The sequence below is a fragment of the Lolium perenne genome, chromosome 4 (genome assembly GCF_019359855.2).
Source record: "Lolium perenne isolate Kyuss_39 chromosome 4, Kyuss_2.0, whole genome shotgun sequence".
In the NCBI taxonomy this organism is placed as follows: Eukaryota; Viridiplantae; Streptophyta; class Magnoliopsida; order Poales; family Poaceae; genus Lolium; species Lolium perenne.
The window spans coordinates 355728264-355752870 of NC_067247.2; the positions used below are offsets into that span (position 1 = coordinate 355728264).

Here is a 24607-nt window from a genome sequence, read left to right on the forward strand (position 1 = left end):
GGCACAACATGTTCTAAATCACGTTTGCAGCCCGGGAGCAAAAAAAAAAGTGTCCACGCAACTAATCACGTCCTAGCTGATCTTTACTATTATATTTGAGTTGGTCGTACGTCATACAACGCGTTTGGTGAAGGAGATTGGGAACATCCTGACCGTTCGATTTAAGTCAAAGCCTCCGCTTAAAATCCATCCGTTCGATCTATTTTCCACCATAAATTACTCCTCTTTCCCGTTATTATCGCTAATCACAATATAAATTGTAATCAATGCAGACTTACTGTTAGAATGGTAGGTCATCCTCATTCCCGTTATTATCGCTATTCCTTCCGAGTCATCCCTTATTGTACAGATTTATTGCTATCAGTAGAAGGCCACAAATCAAGGAATAGGTCAGGCATGTCCCCGTATCAAAAATTTACGTCTAACACCAATTATGCAATCACGTCCTTTTTGATAGCATCCGCGTGTCGCGTCTGCGTCCAAGATTTGTTCGTGCTCGGCGCGCTCGTCGACATCGCCCACGCCGCCGCCACTTGCGACTCCACGACCCCCGCGCTCAGCCCCCTCGCGGACTCGCTACTGCACGAGCAGCACCAGTACGCGCAGCTCATGAGATATTCGATTGACGTGGGCTGCTGATGAATTTAGCACCTGCGTTTGTTTACATAGGATCGTGTCCTTCATGGAGTTACTTGCACATTACTTAATCGATTTGATCTGGTCTGTTCTGCTCGTAATGAGCTCAACGCCCGGTCCTCACTTCCAAGGATTTCACGAGTAGGTGAGCAGAGCACATCATTCAGACTATACTGCCTTCCCCCATTTTCTTGTTCAAAATCTCTGCTTCACATTGCAGAATTTTCCGTTCTACTATTGTGTTTAAGATATGTACACATCAAGAGGTACCTTTTCCAGGGCATTAGGTTACTTTCATTTTTTCATTGCTATCATTGATTTGGATAAGTTTGATTTGTTAGCATTTTTTATATACAATACCCTGATGTAGAAACGTTCTTCTGTTTCAATTCTTTAATCCTCTCTCGGCTCAAATGGTTTTAGCTGTCGATATTTTATTTGGTTCAGATTTATCAGTTTACAAAGCAAATTGATTAAGAAAAATAATGGTAGGAGTACTAGCACAAATTTAGCATTGAAGCTCTTAGTTTCTTTTCCGAGTCGCTCTAAATTACTCAGATATATAGTATGTGTGATAAGAAACTGAAGGTGGGTGAAACAAATCAATACGTGAGTTAGATCCTCTTCAGTGCCAGAAACCAGTACTTGGCTGAGAAGAGCAGCAACACTTGTGGCACTGTTGCCGTGATTTAAAACATGGACTTTGATTGATAATTATGCCCACTTGTATACGTAGTTCTGTTATTGCAGCTTTGTATAGGTACCATGACATTAAAAATTTAGATGAGAATTGAAGCAATATATCACTTGCCGTGTCATTTATTTTTCTTATTCAAATATCGGTGAGTTTGTATATCTCTCTTGTGTATTGTTTGTGTTGGCTGCAAAGCTTGCATCAAGAAGTGGGTTCTCTTATGTAAATATCCTTATTTTTTCTCCATATTCTTTCAGAATTTTATCTCATCGTGCATGAACTGAACTATTGGTTGTCTTCCCTTTTCAGTAAGTACCTCTGCGAAGCATGTGTGCAGAAAGATAGGTAACTGAAGCTTTCTTATGCTTTGCTGCTGTTGCTTGTGTCAATTTATTCATGTATAGTTGATTATATTTTAGTGAAATTAATATGTTTATATTGCTTGTGGTAAGCCTCACCAGTTTGTTTGATGAATTTTGCATGTATGGTAGATCGCTAACTACTTTATAAACTAGAATATGTATGCCCCAGTGGAACGCAGTAGCATTTCCTGTTAGATCTGTTTTAACTTCTAGATTCAATATGGAAGCGATTTCACAACAGATCTACGTATCTTATATTGGCTTCCACTACTATCACGCATACCTACTGATATTCTTTACAGTGAGTTTGGTCATATATTTTAGCAGCGGCACACCTATAAAAATCAATACAAATAAAAAAACGCTGCTAGATAACCATTTTTAGGCGGAGCTGCTGGGGAGCTATTAGGATTCATCGAGACTGATTTGGAACTGCTTATTCTAGCACTCATTAAGCGCCAATGACATTCTTTTGTATTGGCAACTGCCTTGGAAGATCTGAAACTACAGCTCATACTCGGTTCTCCAGCTGTGAGACCGTAGCTTGTAGAAGAGAGGTAAATACATCAGCACATGAGATGGAAAGATAGGAAGCCAATCAAGCAGCATATAATGTTTTAATTTCTGCCGATAAATTCCATTGATATTAGCATCATTACTGCAGTTCGTCATTTTGATGGTGCTTAAAATTAGAGTTGCTACTTGCATTTTTTCCCCTGGATTACCGAAAAACTTCAATGTTTAATGTAAAATTCGAAGTATATTATAGTTCCCTGGATGGCACTATGGCAATTAGTGGACCATTTACCTATAGAGGATTCTCTTACAGAACAAGTTGTTCACTTTTCAGGGGGTTCCGTGGATATGCTCCTTCATGCTTAGTTTTAGGAAGAGCACCATGAGCCAGCAGTGTATATGGCATATCGTTGGATGGTCAGTTTTATACAATTTGGAAAAGGGATGTAGCGCAGCTTGGTAGCGCGTTTGTTTTGGGTACAAAATGTCACAGGTTCCTGTCATCCCTACCTATTACTTCATTTCTTCTTTATGGGCAGTAGAAAAGAAGTCGACCCTAGCAGTAGTAATGCAGTATTTTCTGTAAGGAAAAGTTGCTCGTCTCTTCATGTTTGCTATGAATTAGAGAGTTTTTGATATTGACCATTCTAATGGCGGCGACCTGTGTACATGTTTACTAATTAATTAATTTGATAATGTTTTGTATATAAACAGTATGTCGAGAGCAACAAAACTAAATTTAGTTAATATCGTGAATTTTTTCTTCGAGGCTCACATATTAATATCGTGAAAATTTTGCCTTCGAGGCTCACATACATTTCCTAAAGAATTTTAGGTATTAAGCAAATATCCCCCGAAACTCTATTCCCATTATTTTCTTTGGAGAATAAAAATACTGAAAACCTATGTTGATCCCCATTATTTTCTTATGGAGAGTAAAAATACGATGCTTCGTTTGTGTAGAACCAGTTGCATCTTAGAGTGGAGTATGCTCATGGTGCTTCACTTTTGGTTTTTGCATGTACATGTCAAATTCGGAGTGTGAGGAAAAAGCTACAATGTTGTGTAGGAAAAATAAGCATTAGCACCACGCCTTTAGTTGGCCAATTTGTTAGATTTTCTATAACTGATCCAAATAGACATCTGATATTATATTTTTCATCAAATTGTTGGCAATTCATAAACTACGTAAATATGTTAGAAACATAATATCTCAGAAATGATTGTGTATCTGATTTATGTAACTTAACTGTTCCCCTAAAGTTTCGCTTGTGTATGTATTACCTACTGCATCATGTCCTCTACTTCTACATAGATATTTTTATTTTTCGACACCAGAAACTCTGTTCGGTCTGATGGCCGCACTCAGCTTTAATTTAGGGTTCACTAGATTCGGTTGTACACCATTTTCTTTGATGATGTTTGCGAATTACGTACTCCATCCGATCCAAATTTGAACTAAACCCCAACATTTATTATGGATCAGAGGGAGTAGTAATTACTCAAAAGGCTTGCGTTTTGTTCTTTTTGGATTGTATGAGAACAATTTGACAACTTTCTACCTCTTGAATGATTGGAGCCCAGATTTGTAGCTCTATTCCTCAGGTAAACCTGCGGTTGTGTGGCACATAATATGCTCTACCTCAGGTTGATGGAGGATCGTTGCAGTGCCAGTTAACCCCGCCGGTGATTTGTGATCTTCCTTCAATTGACCATAGCACATGGCAGCATCATTAACACTATGTGACGATGGCCAGCACACACTCCAATTTGCGTTGAAAGAACTTCCAGTTGTCAAGAAGTTGTGGTACCGCCTAGACAAGACCATGCAATGCTATTCTCACTCGGGGCCCACAAGTTTAATTCTGCTAATTTTTTCAAGGTGCTCAAACTGATGGTTGGTGAGCAGTTCTTTTGTTTCATGTACCACTCAATTCAAGAATTAGATAATTGGGGAAGATTCGGTAGCATGTTAGGTTTCTTCTCTTGACTGACTCGGAATTCATATGCCAAATGTTTAGTTGTAGACGTACTGTCTCAAATTTTCTCAAATATATTCTATTCTATTGATCTGGTATAGTGTCAAGATAGGAGCAGAAAAACAAGAAAGCCAAAGCTATTTAGTAAGATCTTACAAAGTTTTGGCTTGTATTAGTATGTTGGTGCATGAATCTTTGGGCTTCAGAACCAGAGATATATGCCATTTAATTTTTTATTTTATTTTCAGACACAACACCTTGTCTACTACCAACTTCAAATTCATGGACAATGGAAAGCTGGTAATCTACTACTACGGCAAGTGTCATGTTGGAGTATAGGGACTATGGAGTATTGTGGTTGCGATGTTGGAGTGAGTTTGACTATGTAAAAAAATAACGATATGAAGAAAAACCGATGTCAGGTGGCAACACAAAGATATTTAACTACATATATTCTACCAACCCGTTGCAACGCACGGGCATTTAACTAGTGATTGTAACAGTTCAGTTCATAGTACAATGGCAACAGTTCAGTTCATGGTACAATGGTCGTTGTGGATAAGAACGAGATAGAAGTGGACGGATGCCGAGAACATATACCCTGATCCTTAGAGCATCTTCAGCCGCGTCCTCCAAAGCGTCTCCAAAGCAATTTGGGACGCGCCGGATCAAAAAATCGTTCCAGACGCGTCCCACAAAGCCCATTTTTGTCCGGCGCAGCCCGATATGGTATCCGGCGGCCCGAGCCCCTCCGGGCACGCCGGACACAACGAAAAGCGAGGCGAACCGACGCGGGCCCGACGCGTCAGCGGCTCGGAAGGCTAAAACCCGTCGTCTACCTTTGGTCAAGCGACGTTAATGGCGTCCCTGTTTTCCCAGGCGACGCAGAGACGCGTCTCGTCGTGCATGGCCGCGTGGCCGTCCGCGCCGGTGTTATTGCGTGCAACCACCCCGCTGCCGCCGCTGTACATTAAGACGCCCTGCAGTTCGTCCCAATTTCTCACCGCTCCCAAACCTTCTCGTCGCCGCCTCCCCCCTCACAGATCTTCTCCTCACCGCTCCAAAAATGTCGACCTCGTCCTCCCGTAAGATCACCGCGGCGAGCGGCTTCGGCCGCGGCAGCCTAACCGTGGCGGAGGCGTGGGCGCTGTACCACGCCGGCTATACAGTCCCGCCGGACATGCGGCTGCCAAGCAGCGGCGGCTGGAAGATGGCCGTGAACGGCATTGGCATCCCGCTGCCGCCGAAGCCGGGCACGGAGCAATGGAGGGACGGCATCAGGGCCCGGCGGGCTCAACTCACCGCCGCCGAGCGGCAGGATCCGACGTGGGCGGCCAACAACAACGACGACTGGTGGAAGACGTACTTCAAGGCGAAGTACGACGTCGAGATGCACAGCACCCAGGGGCTCGTCGGCGGGCCCAACAGCTGGAACAAGGACGGTCGCGCCCTGTTATGGGGCGTTCCGGGGCGCACCCTCGAGAACGTCATCCGTGGCATCCGCAACGGCGCTCCAAGGTTGGAGACGCCGTCGTCACCGCCACCGTCTCCTCGAGGAGGACCACCGCAATGGCAGCCGAGGAGGACGACGTACTCGTCGTCCTCGCACTCTTCTTCCTCAGGACCGGCGCGATCGACGCCGTCCTCGTCGTACCGCTCGGCGCCCTACACCGTCCCCAAACGGGAGGTGAAGGAGGAGCCGGTGACGCCCGTAAACACGAGGCGTGGCGGCAGCGGCAGCGGCAGCCGGCGGCAGCAAGGGAGGCGTGGCGACGCCCTCCTCATCCCAAAGCTGGAGGTGAAGGAGGAGCCAGAGGAAGCGTCGCAGGCGGCGCTGGCGGCTCATCGCCAGCAGCGACGACCCCGAGGACTGCCTAGGGCTGCGGGCGGCGTTCTTGGCGTCCATGAACGACAAGGACGCCTGGAGGGGCGACGTCGACATGGCGATCGCCATGTCCATCCGCGACTTCGGCAAGCCGCTCGTGGACCTCACCGATGACGGCGAGGCAGGACCAAGCGGCTTGGTGAAGGACGAGCCCGTCGACGAGCGCGTCAAGCAGGAGGTCGTCACCGACGAGATGTACAACTTCCAGCAGTACTACGACGCCTCCGGCCGCCGCAAGTACTTCTAGATTAGGTTTAGTTTAAATTTAGTCAAATTTCGTTCGAATCTATGTAAGTTTGGACGAATCTCGTTAAGTTTAACATTACCGAAATTTTGTTTGGGAGATGCGACTGGGGAGCGACGTCCCCCAAACGCGGCACGAACGAAACACGTCCCCCAAACGCTCAATCCGGCGTGTTTTGGGAGACGGTTTGGGGGACGCGGCTGGAGATGCTCTTAATTTGCAAAAATACTAAAGTTCTTCAAGTTGCTCGTATATTTGGCTAGTGATCGTCCATTCCCATTCGATTCTTGCAACTACAAAAAGACGTGGCAGCTATTGCTAGTATGTTCTCTGTCGAACAATTTCCAACTTTTGCTTTAGAAGAGCTAATCAGTTCTTCTCGCACAATCTAGAAGTAGAACAACCCCTGCCTCATGCATTAGCAAGTAAAGGCACACACCCGTCCCCCCCCCCCCCCCCCCCCGCGTCGCCCTCCTCTGGCGACCAGGGGGGAACCCTAGCCGCCGCCGCCTCTAGTTCCCACCCCCTCTCTCCCCTGCCTCGCCGCCGCCGGAGGGGGGCCGGCAAAGCCGTGCGCTCCCCGGGGAAGGTGGCGGCGGGGTGGTTCTTCCCTCCCGCGTCCCTGGTGAGAGGGAGCTCTCTCGAGCGCGGAGACGGCGGCGGGCGCGACGACGGTCGGCGGGCGCGGCGGCGAAGGGCGACGGCGCGGCTGTCGCGCGGACGGCGCGCGGTGGCCGTGCGAGGTCGTGGCGCTGCTGATGGTGCCGGCAGGCGGAGCGGGCCTTCCGGGCCCGATCTGGGCCACGATGGGCGGCGCGGCGGGCTGTGCAGCAGAGGGGCCTCTCCGGCAGCGCGGGGGGCAGCCGGTGGTGCTGCCCAGGACCGGGGCAGGTGCGGCGGTTTGCCGGGGCGGTGTCCCCGGGCGGCGGCCGTGACGAGGAGCTCCTGGTTGCTGCGTCTGGGTTCTGATGGGTTGCCGGGGCGACGGCCCCGGGCAGCGGCAGCGTGGTGTTGGGCTCGTGCGGCGGCTGAGATGGCCGCGTCGGCGGAGGAGCCTGCCGGAGGCCATGGCGGCTGTGCTGCTTCAGGAGGCTACGGCGATGGGCCGGGTTGGCTGTGCGGTGGCGGCTGGTGGTGCGGGGAGTTCATGCCTGCGGGCTTCGGCGTTCGTCCTCGATCCCCGTGTTGGTGTTGGTCGGCGTCCCCTCTATGTGGCGTTCCGGCGGCGCCCACGGGGATCTTCGGCGGTACTTCGTTGGCTTCGGGCTGTGCTACCCTCTGCGCGTCGGCGGCTACAGGTTGGCCTGGGGGTTGCTCTGCGGTTGCAAGTGGTGGTTTGTGCCGGTCCTTTTTGGCGGGCGCGAGGTCTTGAAACTCTTTGCTAGGCGAAAGCTCTGTCTTGGCGGCCGGTCAGGACCGACGACGGTGACGCCTGTGGGCGTCGCATACTTCTTGAAGGCGTCGTCGAAGCGGGTGTTTCTTGTTCTCCGCTCGGGCTCTCCGGGGGAAACCCTAGATCCCTCGCGGGATTGGGCGTGGGCGGCGCTCTTGCGTCGCTTTGCCTCTTGGGGCCTCGCTTTGGATGTCCACCGGACAAGGGACTCGTGGTGTGTTTTGGTGGTTTTCGGCGGAGGCGGGTTCGTCTTCGGCCAGGCGGGGCGCGGCCTCGGGGCCGGCGTGGTAGTGGGAGCGGTGGCTCCGGTCTTTCGCCTCCGCCTGTTGCGTTGAGGTGTGGTGTCGACCTGGCTGGTCGTCGACCCGTGTGGAGCGCAGCCTCGGGGCTGGCGTGTGGTGTCGTGTTGTAACGGTTTTTCGGCCAGTTTTCCTCATAAACGGGCCAACTCTTTTCTCCTATATCAATGAAAGGCAAAACTTTTGCCTCGTTTCAAAAAAAAAAAAGCAAGTAAAGGCACCTAAGATAGTAGATGGTCGGGGTGAGTGCGAGGTCGGTAGTAGTGGAACGGTCTACCATGGTCCATGAGCCATGGCGCATCTCACTCAAGCTCACTCGCTTTGGTTCCCTCTCCCCATTCCTTTTGGACCATCGCCTTCAATGGCCGTTCTGAAGTGAGTGTCATCTGCTTCTGTTTGTATCTCAGTGCGATGTGTCGAAAGCTCTCGAAATGCCCCCATGGCCCCGGCAAATGGTGAGTTGATTAGCATATCTGATCTGGCACGCTCATGTTAGTTAATCTAGCTTGTATTTCTGGTGGATATGTGCCTAACTCATACTCCCCATCGAGGCCAATTATTGACACCAGGAAGCAGTTCATCCGACACTAGCTTATGGGTAGTATCATCCTATCGTTGCTTATGTATTGTTATGGCAGCGGAAGGGACAAATAATTGGTCAAAGCTCCGTCGTGCTGCGATCTCCATCTCCTCCAACTTTACGAGATTCCTATGCTTATCCTCCTAGTAGTAGTAGTAGTGTACATTTTTATACTAGAGTATCTGCAAAAACGTTGCCATTGACGACCCCTTTAGTGATGGCAACGTTGAACTGCTTGGAGGCGTACGACTTCGGCTTAGTGGCTGCCGCATTACACATTTACACTCCACATGGTAGTAGCAGAAGCAGAGGTCTCGCCGGAGAAGGTGCGATTAGAGTTGACATCACTGAAGGACCGAGGCAATAAGCCAAGAAGCAACGTTGCCATTGATGACTCCGAGCAGAGGTCTCGCCCGAGAAGATACCATTAGATTTGATTAGATTCTTGCTGCCCCTCATGAAAACTAGGCAGCTGTTAGTGAGGCCAGAATGCCAGATGCACGATTCCAAACAAAAAAAAAAGTTTTAGCAGAATACATGGTTTCAGATATTTGCACTAAGATCTATCATAGCTCATGGCAACGAGGGACGGGGTATAAAGGAGGAAATCAAAGGGGAGAGGCAAATTGTTGGGGAATATATCTCTTTTCCTTTCTTCAAATGCAGGTAGGTATAGCCCCTCAAAAAGGATGGATGCCAAGCTAATAACAGAATAAAAAAACCTTTCTGCAGATCGTCACTCAGATCGGTTTGTGGCTACAGACAAAGGATCAGTTCGATCCTGCCTGGCCTAGCCTAGCTATATATATCTTCCTTTGACAGCCCCATATTCAGTTTTAAAAAGAGCTCTAAACTTAGACCGACGAAGAGAGAAAGCACTAGCAAAATCTGGTCGGTTTAGCAGCATCCGTGGGGACAGAGACCACAGCTGCAACAAAGTAGCCATCGTGAGGTCCACCAACCAATGCACATCGAGTCAACTAACCCTAGCCAGAATTGATCGACGGCGAGATGGTGAAGAACAACCTTTTCACATTCATGCACGGTGGTTCCACCTTCCACTGTTACTGCATAAGTTTCAAGTGTGAATGCTACCGACGTTTTGCTCGGATTAGCATAATCGGCTCCGTCTGTGTCAGTGTCAGCAGTCCTCGGACAGGGACATGAGAATTTCCATTTAATTGTTGTATTGCGATGACAATGATACTCGCCTCTGTATACTCTATGCATCTTTGACCGTATCAACATTATATATAGCCAGAACAGAGATCAGTCGATTATTCAAAGGATTGCAGAAAGATCGTTTATGGATTAGCCTGGGGACTAGTCAATACTCCATTCCATCGTCGGACCAAGCGAGACCGGCTGCTAAGCATTCTGGAGGCCTTGGCAACCAATCTGGTGCCAACAAACTGCACACTAGTTCACTGACGTGGCAGAACCTCGCTGTAGGGCCCTTGGTAGTCCTGTAATTGATGGAGTGCATCACTCAAACAATGTTGCTAGATAAATAATGTAAGGATGTGGAAGCTCAATTAAATAACTGCAACATCTAACTATCATACACATCTTTTAATTTAAAAGGTTAGGCAATAAGGTTGAGTACATCAGTAGGATACCTGCAATCACAATCGAAAAATGTGAGTGCCTATAACATTCTAGATTGAAAACTCAAAATCATATAAGCATGCTATTCTTCAAAAGTGGTTACTACACGTGTAGTACAATAGAAACTATATTCCCGCCGGTCCTAAATCTGCGACAAGTATTTAGGACAGGAAAAGTAGTAAGTATTTTATATATCCTACCGCAAAAAGTATCTATAGATCGGGTCAATCCTAAAACGCCACATCTTTGTGAACTCGATGGAGTAGCTAACACATGTGCCCCAACTAGCAAGGGTACCCTACCTAATCATGTACCCCCTTCGTTCTATAATGTAAGCCGTTTTAGCGACTGAAGCAAGTTGGGAAGCTCACTGTTGGATGTAAATGAGACTCAGGAAAGCAGTCCATATAGCCTACAATACCTAAAATCTCAAGGCCCATCCTTGATGGTAGCTTGGAAGTTGTGGGAGATAAAGTCCATGGGCGGGCCAGCCTTTAAAAAGGCAAAAGAAAACTTGTCTAACTGCTCTTTCCATGGCTGTTGCCTGTTGGCTGCTATAATTTGCAAAACTGAAGAAGGAGTTCACAAATCAGTAAACAATGAAACAATAGATGCTATAAAATTGCTAACTAAGAATTTGGGAAGAAAGAAAATTGCTTGGAGAGGGTAATTGGAGATGAGAAAGGTATGGATTTTGTCGTAGTAGTTCCTCGGTCGCAGTGTCGGCCGGTTGGCTGCCGGCTGCTGGAACTCATGCCGGCCCCGTGGCCATGTATGGCGGCCATGCTTGCCGGCTGCGGTGACCACCTGGCAGCCGGAGGGGGCGCGGCGCTGTTGTGCGTCCTCCGTTGGTCTGCTTCATGGCTTCCCAACCTTTTCTGTTCACATTGCTAAACCTAGCGAGGAGATCTCACGGCCGTGGCTTTCGTTAAGTCGAGAGGAACAATTGACTCGAGGCAGCATACAGGGGATGGTCGTTCTTGTTATTGGGCTGGGCCTCGGATTCACAGGGGTTACTTACTTTTTTGCCAAAAACCTGGGCGGGCCATGGCCCAGTTCGGCCCCAACGAAGCTCCGCCAGTGGTCTCAAGTTGGGAGAGAGTTGGAGCATCTTATAAGGACTTCTATTCTAGCTCTTGTAAGTGACTGAGAAGGGAAGGAGCTGACGCACACTTCTCCTCTGTCGCCAACCTCGCCTCGCCATGCATCGCACACCCGTAAGGGTACATTCCCCTATGTGTTAATTTTATTCGTAATTAATGATAGTCCCTATGGACAAATGGTTTCTTTGAGTTTATAAGAAGGAATATTTCATAGGTGATTCTTGTAGTCCATGTGTTGAATTCAAGTGTGGATGCCATGAAGATAAAGATATACCTTGGGTATTGGCATCAAGATCATCGATTTCAAGAGAAGAATATCATATGATCAACATTTTGAGAGTTTGATTTCAAGAGAAGAATTCAAGATATGGCTCTAATCTGGTGCCTATGATAGTCCCATGAGTTGACCTATAGTTGACTAAGGTTTAGAGCATGTAATCAAATGAAGAGTTCTTTATATACCTCAAGATATTATGATAGAGGATGAGGAGATACAAGGTTGACCAAGACTAAGATTGAAGATTGGATTCATGTTGGTCAACACATGAAGCATAAATATTGTACCACTTTGGATCATGTAATCTTGTGGTAGGGTAAGATTTGTCAATTATGCTTTCTGAACTAACCCATCATATATGTGTGTTTGTGTTGTCTATGTGGGTTAGGTATCTCGAGTACTTATCCTTAAAGCTTGTCGTCTATTTGGTGATAATGGACATGTGAAGATGTTCTTCAATGAAGTTATCCCATAGTGGTGTATGGGGGACCAATTGTGAGCCTTCACGAAGCAACACTGATTAAGTAACACATTCTGTTTTGAATGAAGCATGAAGCGTCATCATCATGGTCAAGAGGGATGCGCGGGCTAGGTATGACCTTGTTAGGTTTTCCTTTAGTCGGTCTCAAGGTGGTTGTTGGAAGATCGGGTTATAGGATAGATAGCTGCAATATCAAGAGGGCTTTCGGTTGGCTAACTTGATCACATCGTTTTAGGGAGCTCAATCCTTTGCCTACTTTGCATCCCTTATTATTGTTGTTTCTTGATGTTTCCCCGTGTGAGGTTCTTGAGCTTGTTACTAGCTTTTCAACAAGCCCAAATTAATTAAAAACGGAATCCATATGCATCTTCTATTGTGTTATCGAGTTTGGAAGTTTTTTACCAATTCTTAGTGTTAGGTTTCACCTCTGAATTTATGTAGCAACATCCTTTGATGATTCCTAATATTTCTAGTTTTTGTTGAGTTTTATTCGTCGTTATCTTTTCAACAAAATTGGTTTCATCTTAATCGGAGTTAGTGAACTTTGCGATAAGTTTAGTTCTTTTGAGAAATTTGCAATTTGAGGGTTTTCTCTGCAAAACCGGCGTAGGAACTGACGGAGCCGGGCTCCCCACTGAAATTATTTCATCAAGCTAGTTCGGTTCCGGTATATGCCAAATGGGCTACCAGTATGCCATTATGGCGTATGCCGAACCGATTCCGGTGAGCCGGATTGAAACCAGAGTGGGAGCTGGCGTGCCGGTTCTAAACCGCCCCAGCCTCGTGCGATGGTGGCCATTCAGGCAGGCATTCCGGTTTGTTGGTTTGTGCGCTAGATCAAACCGGTGTGACCGCCGTTTTTACCTCTGGGTTGGGTCGCAAAATTCCGCCAAGCGTCTAGATTTCCCCTTGGACTATAAATAACCGTTCTTCCTTCTTGAGGAGGCAAGGTCAACCATTCCATTTGCTCTCTCTCTCTCTCATAATCCATTGTTGAACCTCAAAATCTTGCTTCCTCTCCATTCCCTCGTATGATTCCTGTATTTTCTTGAGTGATTTGGAATAAGAGATCAAGATCTACAATCTTCACCAATCAACTCCTCCTCTAAGTGAGGGGAACTATTGGGATCTACTCCCTCCGTTCAGATTAAATCGACGGGGGCTCTGCCGAGAAAGTAGTGTATGCATGTGGAAGCTGGCGTCGATTAAATAAGTACAGAGGGGAGTAGATCTTAGAGTCATTTGTTGATTTCCTTCATTGTTCTTCCTATCTTGTTTCTCCATAACATTTGTTGCTTTGGTGAGATTTAAGTGTGAAGGATTTGAACACCCTTGGTGTTCTTGCTTTTGCATTTTTGCATAAGTGTTGAGCTCTCCATTACAATTAGTTTGAGTGAGAGACTGTGAGTTTGTTACACTTGGAGGGTGATCTCCTAATTGTCTTGGTAGTTGGTGCTCCGGTGATCTCTTCATGGGATATTGTGAAGAGGCCTCGGCTTCTCCTTCGTGGAGCTTGTGAAGTGGTTGTGGAGGTTGACACCTCCGGAGTGGAGGAAAATGCAGCCATATGGGAAAGACCTTTGTCCTTCGTGGAATTGGCTTGGAGAAGAATGTGAGCCTTTGTAGCATTCGGCAGACCTTTGTGGTAGCTCACATCTCTCCAGCGTGACGTACCTCACTCTATGTGAGGTAACATGGGAATACATCCGCATCGGTTATCTCTATACCCGAGGTGACTTTCCTTGTGATAGCCATCATGCTTGAAGTACTTATATCTTGTTTATCACTTGTGTTATATATATATATCTTGTGCATATCTTCCTTAGCTTGTGTTGTTATTGGTGCACTTAGTTGAACCTAGCTTATTTAGGTTTTATGCTTGTAAAATAAACATTAGTTCAATTTCGCATTCTTACAAGTCAATTCATTAATTATTTTTGAAACCCCTATTCACCACCCCCCCGCCCCTCCTCTAGGCGACATCTTGTCCTTTCAGAGTCGCGTCTCCGACTCCAACAACATCATGGGCGACATTACAGCTGGGCATGGGCAGCTCGGACGGCCCGGCCTGACCCGGCCCGAAAATCCCGGGCCAGGTCGGGTCGGGCTTGCACTTCGAGCTGGATTCGGGTCTAATTTTGGAGACCGAATGTAGGCCGGGCCGGGCTCGGGCTTGCAAGAAAGGTAGTTTAAGCCTAGTTTGGGTAGGGCTTGTCGGGCCGGGCCATGCTTTCGTCCGTCCAGGCTGGGTTCGGACCTAGTTTGTAAGCCCGAAGGTGGAGCTGGGCCGGGTTTGGGCCTATGAATTTAAGGTCGGGCTTTTTTAGGCCCGGCCCAAGGAATGCCCAGGTGTAGGCGACATCAACAACCATGGTGATGATGCAGCTGCTGGAGCAACTTTCCCGGTTGAGATGTACATGCCCTTCATCGTTCCATACTCAGATCTGCTAGATATGCTTAGTCTAATGTGTATGGTTAAGTACGCTACTGCATATGTAATATTGTTTTCGGTAACTAAACTCACTCTGAAATTGCCTAATAATCTAACAGTCACTTCTAAGAATTTGAAAATTAACAAATACTTAAGAGAATATTTAACAAAACTACAAAGTGTGCCATGATGACATAACTTATCTAATGGTCGGTTGAGTATGATATTCTCTTAATTCTTAGTTGTCCCCGAATTAGCCTTAAGAATCCTCTTTTTGTTTGTGTCGTTGGTGTAGAACACTTTTCTCTTGTTTAATTATTATTGACCATGCGGTAAAAAGACAACCTTTGATAAAGAGTGCACGTTAACTTTCTTTGATAAGGGTAAACAACTTTTGTTTAGTATGCACCTTCTTTCCTGTGTCTACACATTAAGGGCATCTCCAACCGCGCGACCCAAACCGCGCCGCGCGTCCGTTTGGGTCGAGCCGGACTAAAACGCGGCCCAGCGCGGGGACGCACCGCAAAAGCGGACGGCCGCGGCGTCCGGAACGACACAAACCCGGCCCAAATCTGGGCTAGGTTTGCGTGGCCGCGGATGGCACGCGCCGTCCGCTCGCGTCCGCGCGCTGGTCGCATCGTCTCCCTTGGGCCCACCTGTCGGTGACCAGGGAGACTATTAAATGGGGACTGGAGGGGATCTGGCCCTCCACTCCAGTCCCCACTCCACTCCCCGAGCAAAATCGCCGCCATGGCCCCGAAGCGACAGTTCGCTCCCCGAGCGAACGACGACGCGGCGAGCAGCAGCCGCCGTCGTCCGCGGGCGTGGCGGCCGTCGGTTGGAAACCACCGCGGCCGCCACATCGGAGAGGCCGCCCGCGCCGGGGCGGCATTGCCGCAACCGCCGCCTCTCCTCCTCGAGCCGGCCGAGTCCTCGGAGGAGGACCCGGACCTCCGCGCCGCCCGATGATCTCGGCGGCGGAGGAGGAGGCGAAATGGCCGCACCTCCATGCGGCCATTCGCACCTCCGAAATGGAGGAGGCGGCGCGGCGGGAGGTGGAGGAGGCGGAGGTCGGGAGCTCTACGCCTGTGCCCTCCAGTGCGCGACGGGAGGAGGAGGAGGAGGCGGCGCGGCGGAGGAGGCTGTGCGCCGCGCCGACGAGGAGCGCCGCCAGAGCGGCGGCGGCAGGAGGACAGGCGTCGCGCCGACCAGCGGCGACGCCAGGAGGCTGTGCGCCGCGCTGGCAGAGAGGCAGCAGCGCCTCGTGGGAGGAGGCGTTGCTCGTGCGCCGCCGCAGCCTCGGGTGGCTCCGAACCCCCACTCGCCGTGGGAGGAGGCCATGTGGTCTCCGTGGGCCGGAGTCCCCGGCGCGTCCGAGCCACAACAGCGCCTCGCCGCCCGGGGATGACGACGTCGCCGACGACGCCCACAGGGGCTAGGCGGCGCACCGGCGGCCACCGCGCCGCCGACCAAACCCTAATAGAGGGTTTTTAAATATTAGTTTAAATTTAAAAGCCCATATAGGGGCTTCTTTTGTTAGTTTTATTTGCCCAAAATAGGGCTATGTACAAATTTGCCCAAAATAGGGCATATGTTCAATATAATTTCGTTTAAATTCGCATTTTTTTGTTTGTTTTCCTGTTTCTACGGTTATGCGATGCGTCCGCGCGTTGGGCGCAGCGCGCGACCCAAACGGACACGCGGACGCGGGCCGCTGTCCGGGTGTCCGCTTGGCCACCCAAACGGCCTAAACCGGACGGCCCAGCGCGTCCGTTTGGGTCAGCCGGTTGGAGATGCCCTAACAGCCGTAAAAATGTGACTTCCTAGAACGTGTCAGGGTCCCTTTCTACATTTGACCCATAGTATATAAATTTTGTTTAGTAAGATAGTCTAAAACTACATTTGAAATTCGAAGTGTTTTCACCACGTCCCAGTTATACAATTTCTTATTAGCATGATTCATGCAAAGACAAACGGTCAAAGTATGAAATTCAAGATTACTTGTATGTCTAAAACAGCATCCCAGACTAGTATTGTTTCGTCTCTGCTAACAACTAGTACCACCACACTAGGTTGTTGATTGAAAATAGGCAGCTTACGTCAGTCGCTCAAATTGCAAATCTTAGTTTTTTCGGTTTAACGAACCTGCCATCATAATTGATGAGAAGTATGTTGACTAGTATGACATCCATTTTTTCCTTTCAGCCCCTGTAGAATGTTAAGGTTGCATCCGCCACCGTCCAAGCGTACATTCGCATGGATCTCCTCTGAGCAGGTGGTGTACATCAAACATTGCAACACTGAGGTTTTATATGAGAAGTTGCCGCCACCAACGTGTAGAAGAGAGAGACAGGGGAGGAAGAGCCCACCACCGCTCCCATTCGCAGCTGCTCCATTCCCACCTGAGGACCTGAGGTCATCGGTCGGTGGCTGCCGGCCGCAGCAGGCTACTTCCCCCAAGTCTCAGCTCAGCCATCTTCCTCTCTCTCTCTCGCAGCCTCAGCTCTAGGAGAGCATCTTCGACTCCGTCCATCTCCCCCTCCCCGTGCGGTTCTTGGTGGCGGCGTGGCGGCTTGGCTGGCCTCCCCTCGAGTTGACCGACTTTCCTTTCCTCCCCGTTCTGGTCATCTCGGAGAAGGGCTGAGGGGATTTGATTGACTTTCTGAAGGTTCCTGCTTGTTTCTTTCCTTGCGTTGCGGCTGCCGGCCGCCGGCCTCGCCGATTTTTCTCTCCCCCCTTCAAGTGGCGGTCCAGATCAGCTGAGGCTTTGCCAAGAACGGCTGGACCATTGAGTTTTGTCTGCTCAGCGGCCGTACCTCTTGATCTCTTCCGTTGCTGGCCATATCTAGCTTGCTGCTGCAAGGAGTAGTCCACCTCCCCTGCTTGGCTGTGACCTGTACCGGGCGATTATAGTTTACCTGCTGATCTTCAGGACAGGAAGTTTCCTTCATCCTGTTAGCTAAGGAGAGCCAGAGAAGATGGGGAATTGCATGAAAGCCACGTCGCGGGTGGATCACAGCATGAACACCGGCGCTGCATGTGAGTGGCTTCCTTACTACTTGTACTCTCTTCTTAGATGAAGTTCTAATTTGGATCTGTATATATTTGTCAGTTTCTACTTGTAGCTGTGGGTTTGGGGTTTTTTTTTTTTTTTTTTGAGCGGTGGTTTAAGGTGTTTTGGTTTTTTTTAGTAGCGGTTTCTGGATTTAGATTGTAGGGAATTGAGATGGGTGTGCACGCTGCCATTCCTTATAGAACATATTTGTTTCTTGCAAGGCATCAAGTCTCAAAGGTCATGTGGATGTGCTACCATGTCTAGTTCAATAGATCATGTTGTGCATCTAAACACTTATATTTTTGTCACTAGTTTTTGCCTCGTTTGTTTCCCTTTCATATTTCTGTGGTATAAGCTTACCATTTAGCATTTTATGGTGCAATGATAGGAGCATTAGTTTCTTCCTATGTGTACTTTTAATTTAACGTTAGTCAATGAAACAGAAGTTACCTGATTCAAAATTTCAGATAGGATAGAGCTGCTGATATGTCCTTACTTGGCTTATGAAGATGTAGCTTAAGGAGGTTTTTCAATTATAAAGATGGTACGGGTTAAGAAGGTTTTCTCCATTTTTGATCAACTTAGAGCTTCGTAATTGACCATTGACAATTTCATGCAAATTGACCATTAATAATTTCATCATCATTGTAAACCTAAGATGTTTTCCTTATATTTCCTTTGTTTCTTGCTGAAATCAGATCCATCGAAAGTGACCAGCAAAACAAGCTTATCATCTGCTACTTCCACGAGTAAAACCAACTCAACTCGTTCAACGTTTACTCTTCCATCTATAAGGGATCGGAGTGAGCATTCTACTCCTAGGACAGAATGTGAAATCTTGTCCTCGTCAAATTTGAAGGCATTCTTGTTCAATGACCTAAAAAATGCGACCAAGAACTTCCGACCGGACAGTCTTCTTGGGGAAGGAGGATTTGGGCATGTTTTCAAAGGTTGGATTGATGAATACACTCTTGCTCCTTCGAAACCGGGAGTTGGTATGGTTGTTGCTGTCAAGAAGCTTAAACCAGAAGGTTTCCAAGGACACAAGGAGTGGCTGGTAGCTTCAAGACTCCTTACCACTATTTTCTACCATCCTCAAGGATATTTTTCATGTTTCCTGATTGTTAATTTTGCTTCTCAGACAGAGGTTAACTACCTTGGCCAACTTCACCACCCAAATCTTGTTAAGCTCATTGGTTATTGCACAGACGGTGATAACCGACTTCTGGTCTATGAGTTCATGCCCAAGGGAAGTTTGGAGAATCATCTGTTCAGAAGTACGTATTTTAATTCTTATGGTTCTTCGTTTCTAAATCCCTGATTTGTCGTTTCTTAAATATACATGTGTCAACTATCAAGTAATCAATAATGTCTCTGTTGTTTTAGGAGGTGCTGACCCTTTGTCATGGGCAATAAGGCTTAAGGTTGCTATCGGGGCTGCTAAGGGTTTGTCATTTTTGCATCATGCAGAAAACCAAGTTATATATCGTGATTTCAAGGCATCAAACATTCTCCTTGATTCGGTATGCTTGAGAAATAGTGTTGACTTTTATTGCAAGCGTGTCTTTCTTATTGGAATGTTCCTTTAGCTTATTTTTCTTGATTCAATACAGGAATTCAACGCGAAGCTTTCAGATTTTGGTTTAGCGAAAGCTGGTCCAACTGGGGATAGAACTCATGTTTCCACACAAGTGATGGGCACTCATGGATATGCAGCTCCTGAGTATATTGCAACAGGTTAGAAGATTTTTTTTGTGTTAATGAAAATGGAACCATTTCCCTTTTTGTTTCATATGATATCAGTTATCCATTTCGAAAAAAAAAATGAAATCAGTTTTGGCAATAGATGCTGGTGCCGAGTCCCTGCTTTGCATTAGCTAAAGCTATGACCAGAACTGTCATGCTGCCTGAAGTATATTATGCCTATATCTGAGTAATAATGAGGCACTATTTTTTAAAAGTAGAATAAGAATATTATGTTACTTGCGATCATTCAATTAGTTTCCTGAATTCCCTCAATAGTCAACTATATTTGCCATTATAACAATATTATGGCATTTGCCAATTATTGAATTAGTTTCCTGAATTCCCTTGATAGTCAACTATATTTGTCATCTGATGCTTACATGTCATTGTTATATGTAAAGTCAAACTAATCATTCATGTTCCATTCCACTTTATTCCTACTTAATTAATTTCATGCTGTGGCCATATTACTCTTGGATTTTACAAAATGGAAGAATATCTGAACATGTATTGATGAAACTGTTAATAATGAATAAACAAAAATGTATAGTTTATTTCTAGATAAACCCATTCTCATGTTACTTAAAAATTCGCAGGTCGCCTCTCCGCAAAGGCAGATGTCTACAGCTTCGGGGTTGTGTTGCTCGAGTTGCTGACAGGGAGGCGAGCCGTGGACAAATCGAAGCCAGGCCTAGAGCAGAACCTAGTCGACTGGGCGAAACCGCACCTGCGCGACAAGCGCAAGCTGTACCGTGTGATGGATACAAAGTTGGGAGGCCAGTATCCGAAGAAAGGCGCACATGCCATTGCAAACCTCGCCTTGCAATGCATCTGCAACGATGCCAAAATGCGGCCACAGATGTCTGAGGTCTTGGAAGAGTTGCAGCTGCTGCAAGAGCCCAAATGCAATTCAGAGTCTCCACAGGTGGCCATCCGGAGGACGTCAAACACTGTCCCAAAGTCACCGATGAGAACCCAACCTTCGCCGAGGCGCTCTCTTGGAAAGGTGGCGTCGCCGTTACCAGCATATAGGACTTCGCAAGTGCACTAGAAGCGTGGCGTGGGAAGGGACCATATGTACCTGTGCGGCTGTATATTTGGTGGTGTGAGCTGTGAGTAGTGCGATGGTTGATGCTTCTGGGTCAAGCTGACAGGGTGACATGAGGGATGACTACGGCATTAAGATCATCAACTTGTTTTCACCAAGCTGATAGTGATAGGTGCTCAAATATTTCTCTGGTTGCTGAATCAGGGTTTTCTCTTCATAGTGATGCCTCTCTGAATGTTTCGTTGTGGAGATGTTAGAAACTGTAAAATGAAAATATTTCCATGCCTTTTCTATTCGTTGCCAAATTCATCAGCATTTCTTCTTGATAGATTGCGAAGTTACCAGATAGGATCTTGATGTTTTTAGTCAAAGTTGCCCAAGTCTAGCAGTCTAGAGATGACCATTCTCTGGGCATCCTTTGTGAAGATCAATCTACAGGTATAAGGCTGAATTGTAAGCCACATGAAAGGATTCCCACTAGCATAATTATGTGACTCACAAAATAAAATGGAAAGTTTAGCCTTGAATCAGGGTAATGCAACGATACTCGATGTATTGGATTTAATGGTGCTTTAGATATACACGAATTGGTGTGAAATTCACCCACATGAATTAGAACAAATTACTTGTGGAGAACAAAAACAGTGGCACTGCTTAGGTGGGAAAATGGTGCAGTGTGCCTCATTTCTCAACAATAAACTCCTGAATCTCTATTCCCGTGTGACGGGCGGCGCCCTGCTTCCTCACCAAAACTTCATCACCAACTTTTAGTGAAGTGACAGGAATAGCAGTCCTTCCACCAGATCCTACAACAAACAATCATACAGCTCTGGAATAAGTTGGTCAAAAGACCGATGATGAACTGTTGAATCTCTAATCTGAAACTTGACTTAACTAAAACTATGCATGTATTATGGCCTCCTTTATTATGAAAAAAACTATGTATGTACCAGAGAACTGAACAAGTACATTGCGTCGGTTGTGCATAACCACCGCATTGGTTTTTAAATGTATCTTTTCTGGTGATTAAACTTTGTGCCTGTTCATCCTGGAGTTGCATAAGGGTTCTTCTTGCAGTGAAATTTTGTGCTCGTGTATTCCTAGTGTTGCATATCGTTTGCTTCAACACGTTGTCAAGTATAGTTACCTATGTAGACATTCGAACTGGAACATTTCCTACTAAACTAATAAGAGCCCTCCAGAAATAAATAAGTTTTTGCAGCTTGTTTGAATCGCAATTCAAAAAGAAGTCCGCATTATCTTCGAAACATGTGCTACAATAGGTTTACCTTTGTCAGGAGTGATAAGTGCAACTGTCTCTGCATTTTGAAGGAAAATGCTATATGTGCCACTTCCAGAGTTCTCCTGCAGCAGGTTCAGTAATGCCATTAAACTGAGAATAAATGTACAGTTATCATTAAAAGGAAGATCGCTTTTATGTACCTTTGCTTCTACAAGGATGAGAGGCCTTGATTCAATTTTCACACGGCCGACAATTAAAGTTCGCCACAACCCATTTTGATCAACAACAATTACTTCCCTGCCTGATCGCAGCTCTGAGAGGTAGCTAGTTTTGTCCCCAGGGACTGTAACATATGCATGCACTGGCCCCTAAAATGGAGAACATATTCATTGAAGCCTGCTGTAATGCAATACTTACGATAGCTCACTGCAGTCTAATTCATTATCTTACCGCATTGACCCTGAAAGGCCTGCTAGCAATGTAGCTTGTCTCCAAGCATTCAGAGTGAACAAGGAACATTCCTCTTGCATAGGAGCCAACCTGGAAACAACATACCACATATTACTTTGTTTCAAGAAAAAAATATAACACTTTACTAGCACAAATGTAGATGCTTGGAACTGGTGTAATGGCACATTGGCACATCCATCTCGATGCTTTTAACCAATCTGTGTATTTTTTTTATTTGGTCGATGACAGCGAAAGGTGAGAGGTAACACAAACCAGAAGGCCTTCACCAGGTCGCATGATACTACAAAGATCCACACAAACACGATCGCCCATACCAACAACTTCAACCTTTGATACGGTAGCCTTTGTCAACTGTAACTGGCTCTTTGCCTCATTCCTTCTGTCAAAATAATCCTGAGTGATTACAGGAGTGAAGAAATAACAACCGGTAAATAGTACAATCAGATAAACTGTAATCAGTGAAAATAGCAATTTTTTTGCTTTTTGTACACTTAAGTTTTAGATATACATATGTAGCATTATATCTAACTTTACATGATATTGTTATACACCCATACAGAGGTTTACTTGTTAAGCACCAAAGAAGTTCCGGAAGAATTCTGATACCTTCAGTTTAATAATATCATCCATGTCCTCTACTTTAAGTACAACTCCATCAAGCCCTTGTTCCAAGGCCTGCAGAATGAGTATCATAAATTATGGAATAGACAATATAGTCGTTGACAATACATACCATCATTATATGTAAGGTATACTGTTGCATGTTGAATCCCTCAATAATTACCTCAAGAAAAACTTGAGCCTCAGTTGAATTTTTTGAAACAGCCAATACGGTTCCCGTACAACCCTGGAATGCAGCAACTATATTTTCTGCTGGTATAACCTATGGAATTTAGAAAACAAGACAACAGTTAATACTTCATACAGGTAAGGTGGGAGTGTGCAGTACCATATGCAAATCATTGGTCAAGTATGAATAAAAGGGAACCCAGTAACTCATGAAGAATAGTAAGTGCAGTTATACATATGTAAGGGAGTTCTTCAGCACACAAGAAGACAGTCAATGATGACTAAACAGTTTAGAGCCTAGTATTGTAATAGCCCAAGTGCTGGTTCTACGTAACATGTATGTTATGTAAATTAGGGACATAAAATTAGTCCACGAAAAAAACGATATGGTTATATTGCAGTGTTTGACTTTCTAACCTGCCAATCACCTTGAAAGTCGATCACAGTGTTCTGTAGTTCCATATTTTCAGGTTGTATGAGTTGCAACTCACTTGGGGAAGAGATTACAGAAATTGCGGCAACCTTTTGATTTCCCTCATCAAGAATCTCCAGGCCATCGATAAAGAGAGGATGGATGCGAGCAGTTGCTGCAGCACACACAATATTTAATCAGCTTACGCATTGTGTATCAAAACATTTGCCAGGTTTAACTAAATCACGGGATGTGGGTGCTTGGAACAAACTGAAATCTGCTCTCACATGACCAGTCCTCGCTGAGTTCTTTGGATCCGAAGAGGAAAGTACTCCATCCCCTCTCCACGGCTGCTGTCATCACCCGCCGGTTCTCTGTCCATACCCACACGGTCTTCTTCAACTCTGACGGCGCAGCCAGAGAAGCGCACATCCTGATAGATGGTAGACGCGAGCAAACTGCATTACAAATCCTAACATCAATATTACAACAGAATCCCAATTTCTTCATTTGATGTCCTAAGAAATACTAATGCTAGTGAATCGAAGTGGATCCTTAGGGTTCTGGATTATAGAGGGGTATGACTTTTTTTTGCGGGTAAAGGGGTATACCAACGTTTCAAGGAATCTCAGAGCCTGCGAGGTGTGAGCAAGAGCGGAAGCAATTTCATCCCGAATTGGTGGTGTATACTGTATAGATAATCCAATTGTAGAACACATAAAACGAATTGGGGGCTCTACGCACGGGCTCGCACTACCGCACCACGAAAAACCGAGAGATAAAGAAGATCGTATGATGGCAAACAACGCAGAGATGGAAGATTCGCACCTGTTCTTTGGGGGGCAAGGCGGGAGATATGGAAGCAAGCTAGGGATTTGGCAGAGCCGACGGAGGAGGAGACCGCCATCGAATTTCTTCTTCGGTGGGTGTTTACGGTTTTGCCCTTATTTCCGCCCTCTTACCCACATTCTCATTTTTTCTAGGGATTCCATGAATTTGCGTGGGAAGGACTAGTTTCCCAGCCGCGATCTCAGGCGAAAATGGTGATCTAAATTTGAAAAACGGAACCTTAACAAAATACGTCTTAAAACGATTAAATTTAGACTAAATTTAATGATATTTACTACTCGCTCCGTTCCTTTCTATAGTGCCTATAGACTTTTTGCATTTGTTTCAGAATATAAGGCTGTAGCTTGGCTTTTTTTTTCAATTATCCCCTCCACCGATCAACTCCCACACGACATACATGAAAAAAAAATCTATATAAAATAGGGGTGTGCCTACGTCTCAGTTGACTGAGATTTTCTTAAGTCTCAGTCAACTCAAAAAAGTGCAACTACAGTTTAAAGAAAAGT

General features: G+C 46.3%; 2 protein-coding genes across 4 annotated transcripts; one reads left to right on the forward strand and one right to left on the reverse strand.

The window, feature by feature from the left end:
- Nucleotides 1–16839: 16839 nt before the first annotated feature.
- LOC127296906 (probable serine/threonine-protein kinase PBL3) lies at nucleotides 16840–20630 on the forward strand. Its single transcript, XM_051327145.2, has 6 exons — nucleotides 16840–17527; nucleotides 18242–18600; nucleotides 18685–18820; nucleotides 18930–19066; nucleotides 19157–19280; nucleotides 19886–20630. The coding sequence occupies exons 1-6, from the start codon at nucleotides 17467–17469 to the stop codon at nucleotides 20338–20340; spliced, it is 1272 nt and encodes a 423-aa protein (XP_051183105.1). The 5' UTR covers nucleotides 16840–17466; the 3' UTR covers nucleotides 20341–20630.
- A 210-nt stretch (nucleotides 20631–20840) lies between these two features.
- On the reverse strand, nucleotides 20841–24236 carry LOC127296907 (uncharacterized). 3 transcript variants are annotated; one of them, XM_051327146.2, is made up of 10 exons: nucleotides 24081–24236; nucleotides 23540–23710; nucleotides 23258–23427; nucleotides 22836–22934; nucleotides 22658–22726; nucleotides 22304–22444; nucleotides 22031–22120; nucleotides 21781–21948; nucleotides 21627–21702; nucleotides 20841–21143 (listed from the first exon to the last, which is right to left on the reverse strand). In XM_051327146.2, exons 1-10 carry the CDS (start codon nucleotides 24157–24159, stop codon nucleotides 21019–21021), a joined length of 1188 nt encoding a protein of 395 aa, XP_051183106.1. In that variant the 5' UTR covers nucleotides 24160–24236; the 3' UTR covers nucleotides 20841–21018. The 3 variants fall into 3 exon arrangements, with proteins under 3 accessions (XP_051183106.1, XP_051183107.1, XP_051183108.1); XM_051327147.2 differs by having other exon boundaries at nucleotides 23540–23685; nucleotides 24081–24229; XM_051327148.2 differs by lacking the exon at nucleotides 24081–24236 and having other exon boundaries at nucleotides 23524–23662.
- Between the last annotated feature and the right edge of the window lie 371 nt (nucleotides 24237–24607).

Excerpts from the sequence above, each read along its gene's own strand:
- LOC127296906 (XM_051327145.2), top strand. The coding sequence starts at position 17,467 with ATGGGGAATTGCATGAAAGCCACGTCGCGGGTGGATCACAGCATGAAC. Across the intron at positions 19,067-19,156 it reads CAAACATTCTCCTTGATTCG|GAATTCAACGCGAAGCTTTC; the intron begins GTATGCTTGAGA and ends GATTCAATACAG. Across the intron at positions 19,281-19,885 it reads TCCTGAGTATATTGCAACAG|GTCGCCTCTCCGCAAAGGCA; the intron begins GTTAGAAGATTT and ends AAAAATTCGCAG.
- LOC127296907 (XM_051327146.2), bottom strand. The coding sequence starts at position 24,159 with ATGGCGGTCTCCTCCTCCGTCGGCTCTGCCAAATCCCTAGCTTGCTTC. Across the intron at positions 21,949-22,030 it reads GGCCTTTCAGGGTCAATGCG|GGGCCAGTGCATGCATATGT; the intron begins GTAAGATAATGA and ends TCTCCATTTTAG. Across the intron at positions 21,144-21,626 it reads ACTTATCACTCCTGACAAAG|GATCTGGTGGAAGGACTGCT; the intron begins GTAAACCTATTG and ends TGTTTGTTGTAG.